This window comes from Entelurus aequoreus, linkage group LG20 (assembly GCF_033978785.1).
Source record: "Entelurus aequoreus isolate RoL-2023_Sb linkage group LG20, RoL_Eaeq_v1.1, whole genome shotgun sequence".
Lineage (NCBI taxonomy): Eukaryota > Metazoa > Chordata > Actinopteri > Syngnathiformes > Syngnathidae > Entelurus > Entelurus aequoreus.
The window spans coordinates 38,039,653-38,049,652 of NC_084750.1; the positions used below are offsets into that span (position 1 = coordinate 38,039,653).

The following is a 10,000-nucleotide window of genomic DNA, read 5'->3' on the forward strand; positions in this document are numbered from 1 at the left end:
GTCCTTTAAAAACATTTACTGAATATTACCATACATTTAATATAACATATTTGTGGATGAAAATGACTAGTGTCTTTATACATTTGCACAGTACAAGTCTTGACCATTCTGCCAGTTACAGCATAAATGCTTCTTGGCATGTTTAACCTTATTAAAGAGAGCACAGAGAGACTTACTGTTTTGTGTGATCTTCTGAATGTTGGAGCTGCATGACTGGATAAGGCTGTTGAAGTCCCGAGTGACTGGGCGATAACTCTCTCCTTGACCGTAGGACATGTCTGCGTTTGGCTTGAAATTTGACGTTTGGCTGTACACAAATTGCGATTCCTGTCAACAACAATGCGCTCACCTTTAATAGTGCCACAATAACAATCTGACAAAGTTAGCTAGATAATGGCAGTCGCTTAAAACGCATCACGTGACACACGCCCATTTAGGAACATTGCAATGTTAACGCGTTTAAGATTAAGACTATCTATTTTTAATTGAACTTAGACTTAGGCCAGTTAGTTACCTTGGTGTAAGTAACGAGCGAAATAAGAAAAAATAGGATAGTTTATATAAGTAACAGCGAGGCCCACATACAAATAAGGAAAAGTTACGTTGACAGAAGTCATTTCACATTACCAGCTTAAAGCTTATAAAGCAAATGTAGCAGCGATTTAGTTATCGTTGACATGTCAGCTAATCTTTACATAGACTGCGATTTTAATCAGCAATAGCTGTTTGGAAACCATTACATTCATCGTGGGATTATAATTAATAATGTTAATACTTGCTTATTCTGCTGGGCAAGAACAACTAGGAGGTTGTGGTGACCAAATCTGCCTACGGAACTAAAAACAGCTAACGCCTCAGACTGCGCACGCGCATTTCGGTTGCCACAATACGGTGCGCGGTAAGTGACAAAATATACTCAAACTTCGCGTATGCGGTTATTCAAAACTATATAGTCCACACATATAATTATGAATAACTCACAGTTATGTATAGTATTCAAATAAATGTATTGGTCATTATATGTCTTTTAGCCTCTGATTATTGTTACTTATATGCCGAGCAGTGCATTGGTTGAATGTAGCGTCACAATCTGTTTAAGACATTCCCTGCCAATGGCGGTTTTACTTTACCAAGGTCACAATGGTAAACAACCCTAGAGCACAATTACCCATGTAAAAATGCTGCGAAAACATTTGCGCTGCGTTTAGGTCAGTTGGCACGTAGCCAGTTTGGGGTGGGAATATTCCGAAGGATCAAGAGGAGACCAAGGAAGTCTGGGTCTACAGCGTCCATGCTAAGCGACGTGCTTACGTGGCGGCCATTTTGGTAAGGGCCACTTCCTCATTTTATGCAAAGCAATACAATGTGTTGAACATTGAACACGTTGTATTAACACGCTTATGTATCAACCTTTTTACCGTTTACTTTACTGTTAAGAAAAAAACATGTGTTACTATTATGACACAACATTCTTAAAAAAAAAAATAATAATAATAATAATAATAATAATAATATAGGTTGATTGGCAACACTAAATTGGCCCTAGTGTGTGAATGTGAGTGTGAATGTTGTCTGTCTATCTGTGTTGGCCCTTTGATGAGGTGGCGACATGTCCAGGGTGTACACCGCCTTCCGCCCGAATGCAGCTGAGATAGGCTCCAGCACCCCCCGCAAACCCGAACGGGACAAGCGGTAGAAAATGGATGGATGGATAATAATAATAATTATAATAAATAATAATAATAATAATAAAAATAAATAAAAAATCTAAAGCATCTTACCAATGAAACTTTATTCTTTGTGTCGTTTTAAGCAAAAAAAATTACACTACATTCATAAAAAAATAAAAATAATAATAATAATAATAAGTAACACACTTATGTATCAACCTTTTTGCCGTTTACTTTACAGTTAAGGGGAAAAAACATGTGCTACTACTATGACACAACACTCATTAAAAAAATAAAAAATAAAAATAATAATCATAATAAATAATAATACAAATAAATAAAAAAGCTAAAATATCTTACCAATGAAACGTTATTGGTAAGATGGGGACGGTGTGGCGCGGTTGGAAGAGTGGCTGTGCCAGCAACCTGAGAGTTCCTGGTTCTATCCCCACCTTCTACCAACCTCGTCACGTCCATTGTGTCCTTGAGCAAGACACTTCACCCTTGCTCCTGATGGGTCGTGGTTAGGGTCTTGCATAGCAGCTCCCGCCATCAGTGTGTGAATGGGTGAATGTGGAAATAAAGTCAAAGTGCTTTGAGTACCTTGAAGGTAGAAACGTGCTATACAAGTATTTACCATTTATTCTTTTAGTCGTTTTTACGCAAAATTTGACAATTTTATTCATCTAAATCAGACATCAAAACGTGCCCTTTATGCTAGTCCAAGCTCGCAACGTTTTTCAGCTTCAGCACATACGCACACTTCTACTTCCTATATAACTGTGGTCCCCCAACCACCGGTCCGGGGACCGGTACCGGTCCGTGACGCATTTGCTACCGGGCCGCAGAGAAACATTAAATAATTTATAAATGACTGCATACAAAGGTCCTGAGTAGTCCTGAGTTCAATACTGAGCTTGGGATCTTTCTGTGTGGAGTTTGCATGTTCTCCCCGTGACTGCGTGGGTTCCCTCCGGGTACTCCGGCTTCCTCCCACCTCCAAAAACATGCACCTGGGGCTAGGTTGATTGGCAGCACTAAATTGGCCTTAGTGTGTGAATGTGAGTGTGAATGTTGTCTGTCTATCTGTGTTGGCCTTGTGATGAGGTGGCGACTTGTCCAGGGTGTACCCCGCCTTCCGCCCGAATGCAGCTGAGACAGGCTCCAGCACCCCCCACGACCCCAAAAGAGACAGGCGGTAGAAAATGGATGGATGGATGCATTTTCTCCTACTTAACTTTCGCCTGTTCCACCAGACACACCAATAAGCTTGTTTATAGATGTACAATAACACTCCTCATAGGAAGTTGCCATTTGTTATATTTATTATAATTTTAATTAATGCACATATAAAATATAAATGTGACAGATTGATGGCTGATTTGCATCTGCATCTCATTGCAAAGAAACAAGCCCAGGGCTCCCACTAATTCAGCGTAATGGTGAGTTGTGTTTTTCATGCACTTATTTTTGCTGTATTTATCTGGCAAAGCCGGTCCTTGAAAACAATGCCTACATTAAACCGGTCCGTGGTGCAAAAAAGTTTGGGGACCACTGCTATATGATACTGTAAATATTTGTTTTGGGAGGAGATCAGAGATTGGCTAAAAGACACATATATTGAGATGCCCCCGTTTACAATAGAAAATATTGAATTTGGTATATTTATAAAATATAGTAATCTAGAAATGCTTGTTTATAGTATTATGTTGCAAGCTAAAAAAAATGTGTACATAAACGTTGATTTCTGAGAGTAAAATCAACATTTTCACATTGGCGCAAAGATTTCAAATTGTTAATTAAATCTCGGAAATTGATAAAAGTAGAAGTCGCAAATGTTGCTCTGGAGAGGGAAGTCTGGGGGTCTTTGCTGGAGCTGCTGTCCCCGCGACCCGATTCCGGATAAGCGGTTGAAGATGGATGGATGGATGGATGGATGGAGAACAGCCCTTAAATTATTGTCTTTTTTGGATACATTTAAATTTATATAGATTAGCCCAATGTTTTGTATTTAGTTTTTGTTTTTTCAAATCTGTTTGTATGGTCTTTTACTTTACTTTTTCATTTCATTTATTTCAGGCAATGACATAAAAAAAGTACAAGGTAGACATCACGTAATAACATAAATTAATATAATACAAAAGGTAATGTACAGTATGTAAGCATGATGGTCCAGTTTTGCCTGAAAGGAAGTGGGAAGAAGATAATTTATTTAATCCCACCCCCAGTTCTAAATTCAGTGATTAATACATTGAGTTTCACTGTTACTTTGTTTACTTTGTTTAAGGATTATAATACAAATGTTGTATCATTGTGGCATTACCACAGATAACCATAATTATTACACTGTAACAATAATTTGTATCAACAATGTAGGACGAATGAACCAACAATGGTAATAGACAAAATACCAACAATGGTAATAAGACAACATAGCAATAATGGTAAGTAAACATTGAGCACATGTTAACACTTTATTTGACATGTTTTTCTTGTATTAAGATGATTGTTTTACCTGGTGGGTATTTGAACATTTTGATATGTATTGAAAGTGCCTTAATTTGTTTGTACATTATAAATATATATTGTTTGTGTGTACAACTGTTAAAAAAACTAAACAAAAATACAACTTATCTGCTTTTTAGTGATAGTATACAAAATGTGGATTCTTACGTTCATACCTTGATTGTCAAATATGTTGTTGGTAATGTAACCTGTGACTATTCAGCCCAAATAAATGTTTTTGATAATTAAATAAATAAAAATAAGAATAAAAACTTCTACTTCCAGCATCAAACGCCAGTCTACACATATCTCTGATGCGTGACTGCCATCCAAAGGTAACACTTATTATTACACCCCCTTCCAACAAGTTAACATAACACACTGATTCCAAAGTACTTTAACATCAATAACAAACTCTAAATGTTTCCAATTGGACAACAAATAGACTGTGTTTACACTACAGGCCAAAGTGGGCCAAATCAGATTTTTTTCACAATCAGATATTTTTCCAGCTGACTGTATTGGAGACTGGCCCTGTGATGAGGTGGCGACTGGTCCAGGGTGTACCCCGCCTTCCACCCGAATGCAGCTGAGATAGGCTCCAGCACCCCCGCGAGCCCAAAAGGGACAAGCGGTAGAAAATGGATGGATGGATGTATTGGAGACAGAATTAGGCCTTTGGGGAGCTTTGTGTGTAGGTGTGTCTTTTATGTCTGGTGTTGTATGACACATAAGTGGTGTGTGCACTAGTGGGTGTGTGCATTAAGGTACTTTAGGTGAGCATATACACCTGTGAGCGAGGATACAGAAGATATGTTTGGGTGCCACACAATTTGTTTACTTTGTGTAGCGACCTCCTTTCTCAGTTTTGGTCGCTGGAGGGATAAGAATGTTTTTTTTTTCTCTTGAGTGAAGTTTGACGTGGATTCTATTCATTTAAAAAATTAGAAACAAACCGAAGTGACAAACCAGATGTGATATAATAAAGTAAAGTAATAGATCAATTGTGTGGCACCCAAACATATCTTCTCCTCTATCCTCGCTCACAGGTGTATATGCTGTCATTAAGTACCTTAAAGGGGAACTGCCCTTTTTTTTTAAATTTTGCTTTTTGTTTACAGTCATTATGAGGGACATGACGACGGATGTCATTTTTTAATGCATTCTAAAAATATTAAATAAACGTAAATGAAAGTCTGCTTACAGCGGAGCAAATGAGAGCTCCGCTATTCCGCCCATAAAATCCAATAAATAACCGTTCAAAAAGCGCCAACAATGCTCATTCTGTGACTTCAATATTAACCAAGTATTAGTGATACTGTTATTATAAGCGCTAACACAGCTGAACCATTTATAGTGGCGACAATCACTTTCGTGTCGCCCTATGTTTACATCATCGAGTGGTCTGCTATTTCCTTGCTTCCCCGCTCCCTGTAAGTTTATTGCATATCATAAATCATGCATCTCACCTGGACACGAGACGTCTGGGTAGGTAATCCGACAAGTTGGGACACTTTGACAGCCAATTTGAGACCTGGAACTGGCGAGGACAACACGAAAAGCGTTTGTTCCCCCTTGCCCTCCCACTCCATTTTCTTTGCGAGGATTATGAGTCATTCTTCGTCTAAATGGGAATATATGAACATCCCATCAGTCGGCCTAGTAATGACAGCCGAACTTGCACAGTAAGTGATGTTTCATTATGTTTGTTGGCTCCCATGAAGTGTGCAGTGAGCAGAAATCAGTGATGAAGAAAAACAAAAAGCAAACGTTGTGATGCGTTTTTTAAATGAATGTGTTTCTGTAATTAAAATGATCAAAATACGTAAGTATCAAATATTGTTATAAATGTACCTGTTACTACATTACATATACAGTATATACTTACATCATGTATATAAAACCTTAATGGAAGTGTTTGCATGTTTTTTTAGGGGCTCTATAGGCAGAATTGAACTGCTCCCATAGGCTCCATTGTAAGGGGACTTTTGATCAAATGTGTTTAATATTTACAATGCATTAAAAAAGTCATCATGTCTTTCATAATGATTGTGAACGATAGGCAAAATAAAAAAGTGCAGTTCCCTTTTTAACGTGCAGACTCGCCTATACCCATGTGGACATACAACGCCTGACACTAACCTACCCGCTACAACACAGCAGCACCTAGGACACCAACTTAACTGAGCGCATCCCCCAAACGCCAACACAATTCCCACACAGTGTGAAAATATTTTCATGGGAAATGCAGGTTCACAAAACAACAGCGTACTGGATGTCATGAGGAAACAAAAAGCAATCACATCACTCCTCATACAACAACAATGTCTCTCTCTGCTCTTCCAAAACGTAAAATCCCAACTTTTGATGGCAACCCACTAAAGTATCACACCTTCATCAAAGCTTTTGAAAATGGAGTTGGATGCAACACACACAATAACTGTGACAAATTGTACTATCTGCAAACATATGGACCCCAACAGAGGATACCGTAGCGCAGGAGTGTCAAACTAATTTTAGATCGGGGGCCACATGGAGAAAAATCTACTCCCAAGTGGGCCGGGACTGGTAAAATTACGGCACGATAACTTAAAAATAAAGACAACTTCAGATTGTTCTCTTTGTTTAAAAAATCGAACAAGCAGATTATGAAAATGTACAAATCATAATGTCAAGGTTTTTTTTACACTTACATGTTGCGGTTAATAGTATTATATCTTTATTTGTCGTTATTTATACTTTCTGAATAAATTATGGGATAATGTTCATCAGTCAACTCATTGGTGTTAATTTTCAATCCATCAAGGTAAAAAAATGATATCAAAATCAAATTACAGGATGTTATTTATGTAGTTTGCTCATTATCCTCGACTGGTGCACTGGATATTTTTTTTTTACATATGTAGCATAATCTACAAAGATACAAATAATTGATATTGCGACATCTAGTGGACACGTTTAGAACAGCGTTTTCTTTAATTCAAAAATGTCGGCTCATTTTTATACTTTGCAAACTCATCCCGCGGGCCTGATAAAACCTGTGTTTGACACCCCTGCCTTAGGGCAATGATCTTGCTAAACAAACATTATGGAAATGAGCAGAAGGTGGCAGCAGCCTACATTGAACGAGTCCTGTCATGGCCTTATATTGAAGCAGAGGATGTAAGAAGCCTCCGGGAATACAGCCTCTTCCTCTGCGGCTGCTGCAATGCCATAGAAGATGTACAATACCTTCATGACTTGGACACACCATCAAACATGCTGGACATTATAAAAAAAATTACCATACACCATGAGAGACTAATGGAGGATGCCAGGCATGCCTGCGACTTACAGGAGGAACACAAGAGTAGAGCAATGTTTATTGACACCACAGATTTTGTAAAAAAAACAAGCTAAGAGCCTTACTGACTGTGTGTTTGGAAACATACAGGATACATCCACACCCAATACAAGTATTAACAAACCCAGGACACAGCCCAACTCTGAGATACAAGGAACCAGATTCGCCACCACAGTAAACTATCTTGAGCTAAAACCTCACCTTGGAAGCATTGAAACATTGGACATGGATGTTTTGCGAGATCTCGCAAAAGTTTTTTTTCCTATGTCAGTGAACCGTAAGTAAAACAGACACAGCGATGGTGAACCGGAAGTGAAACAGACACAGCGATGGAGGAGCGGGAGCATTCGGGAGCCTACCCATCGTCTGTGCTCTGTTGTGGGACCATAATATGATTTGATGTCTTTATATGTTCGGCCAATACTAAAATAGAAATTAATAAACTTCTCCCACGGATGATGGGTAGGCTCCTCCATCGCTTTGTCTGTTTCACTTCCGGTTCATCATCACTGTGTCTGTTTTACTTCCGGTTCACTGACATAGGAAAAAAACCTTTTGCGAGATTTGGCAAAACATTTTTTCCCCTCCATGTCCCTTTAGGGGCTCCGTAGAAACAGGAGCTCAAGCAGTAGAAGGCACATGCCGTTTTTTGTCAAGGAGACACACACTGGAGGGGTGTGCACAGTTGGAGGGTAATGGTGCATACAGAGAAGATGGACATCTTATTCTTGCTGAATTTCCCCCAGGGATCAATAAAGTACTTTCTATTCTATTCTATTCTATTAAAGGAGAGTGGCTTCTGTTTTGGCTGTCTGCATAAAGGACACATCAGCAAGGAATGCCAAAAGAAGCTCTCCTGTTCAACGTGTGGCCGGAAACATCCAACCAATTTACACAAGAAAACTGTAACTAATACTGATCAGAGTGAAAAAAACATTGAAATGTTGCTGGACAAAACCTTGGTCTCAAGTGGTTTTACAGGGGCTGGACAGCAGGACTGCAAGTTACTAATTGTGCCGGTTCAGATCGAAGCAAAAACCATCAGCAGTATTTTGCACCGAAGACTTAATGCACAGGCTTCATCTCACTGACCCACATTTTTTTGAGAACAATGGGCCAAGAAAAGGTCACAAGCAGTTATATTGTTCCAGACCTAGAGGTTGCTGCATTGGAAGGAAAGGCCTAATTGCTTTGCCAAGAACATACAGTCAAAAATCAATGCCAATCAGGGTGATTCGCAGCGTGGATGATGGACCCTTTGCCATAAGGACCATGCTAAATTGGACAGAGGAATAGCCCCCTGACAAGATAATCATGTATATGCTGTCGACTGTGGGCCAGTAATGGTAAATCGGGTGTCCATTTTAAAGTTGTGGCATGGACAAGCGGCCAGAACTCTCCAGAGAGAACGAGAAGTTTCTGGAGTTAGTCACAACCTCTGCCAAATTGCTAAATGGCCACTATCAGATATGTCTTCTATTAAGAGAGCCTAATGTCACAATGCCAAATAACAGAAGACTTCACCCTTTGAGGGGGAGGCTCCTGAGAGACCTGCCTTTCTACACATCGTATAACAGCTTTATGAATAATCTGTTTGTGAAAAGTTATGCCGAAAAGGTACCCGAGGCCACCACAGTGTGTCCATCCATTTTGTACCGCTTTGTCACTTTCGGGGTGACGGGGGGGGTGGAGCCTGTCTCTCAGCTGCATTGCTGCATTCGGGGGGAATGCTGGGTACACCCTGGACTAGTCACCACCTCATCGCAGGGCCAACACAGATAGACAGACAACATTCACACTCACATTCACACACTAGGGCCAATTTAGTGTGCTTTTTATTTTTATTGTTTTTGTTTTTACTTTTGTAGCTGTATGTAGAAATGTCTGGTTGCATCAGCTCTGCTCTTTTAATGTCTTTACTGTCCTTTGTGTTCTTTGATGTTTGATGTTTCCCTCTTACATACATTTATGTGTGCTATGGCTATGAGATTTTTTTCCCCTTGGCCTCAGTCTGGACCCCCTCTCCAGGGACCCAGGCTTAGACAGAATTTTTTTTTTCTCACCCCCCAGCGTTTACCGGTTTCTCACCTTTTTTGTAAGGGGCGCCGGAAGTTGGCGGACCCGTCAGCGATCCTGTTCTGTCTCCCTTTAATGTTTGTCTGATCTTGAATGGGATTGTGCTGAAAATCTTAATTTCCCCTCGGGGATTAATAAAGTATTTCTGATCTGATCTGATGCTTCATAATGAACTAGTGTCATTGTGCATTAAAGGTGGATTTCGCCTGACAAAATGGCTGAGCAACAGACCTAGAGTCCTATCCCCAAAACCAGTAGAGCCAAAAGCATAACAAAACTGGATTTTGAGCAGTTATGTCTGCCGGTTTAGAGGGTGCTTTTTGTGGGTTTTTTTGTGTTTTTCCTCTACATTGTTGCCTTTCACCAATGGTAAAGTAGTCGGACCTCTCCGTTGTTCGTATAAAAG

At 39.6% G+C, this 10,000-nt stretch overlaps 1 protein-coding gene across 8 annotated transcripts in view; it reads right to left on the reverse strand.

Annotated features, from left to right (window-relative positions):
• LOC133635694 (syntaxin-12-like) overlaps positions 1 to 10,000 on the reverse strand; it is a 44,910-nt gene that overhangs the window by 23,951 nt on the left and 10,959 nt on the right. For 2 of the 8 annotated variants that reach the window (XM_062028935.1, XM_062028943.1), the window contains exon 2: positions 177 to 307. In XM_062028935.1, the coding sequence (XP_061884919.1) occupies positions 177 to 307 (131 nt within the window). Of the gene's footprint in view, positions 1 to 176; positions 328 to 775; positions 879 to 1,168; positions 1,191 to 10,000 lie in introns of those variants that run through there. The other 6 variants (XM_062028941.1, XM_062028937.1, XM_062028936.1 and 3 more) reach the window with 6 other exon arrangements.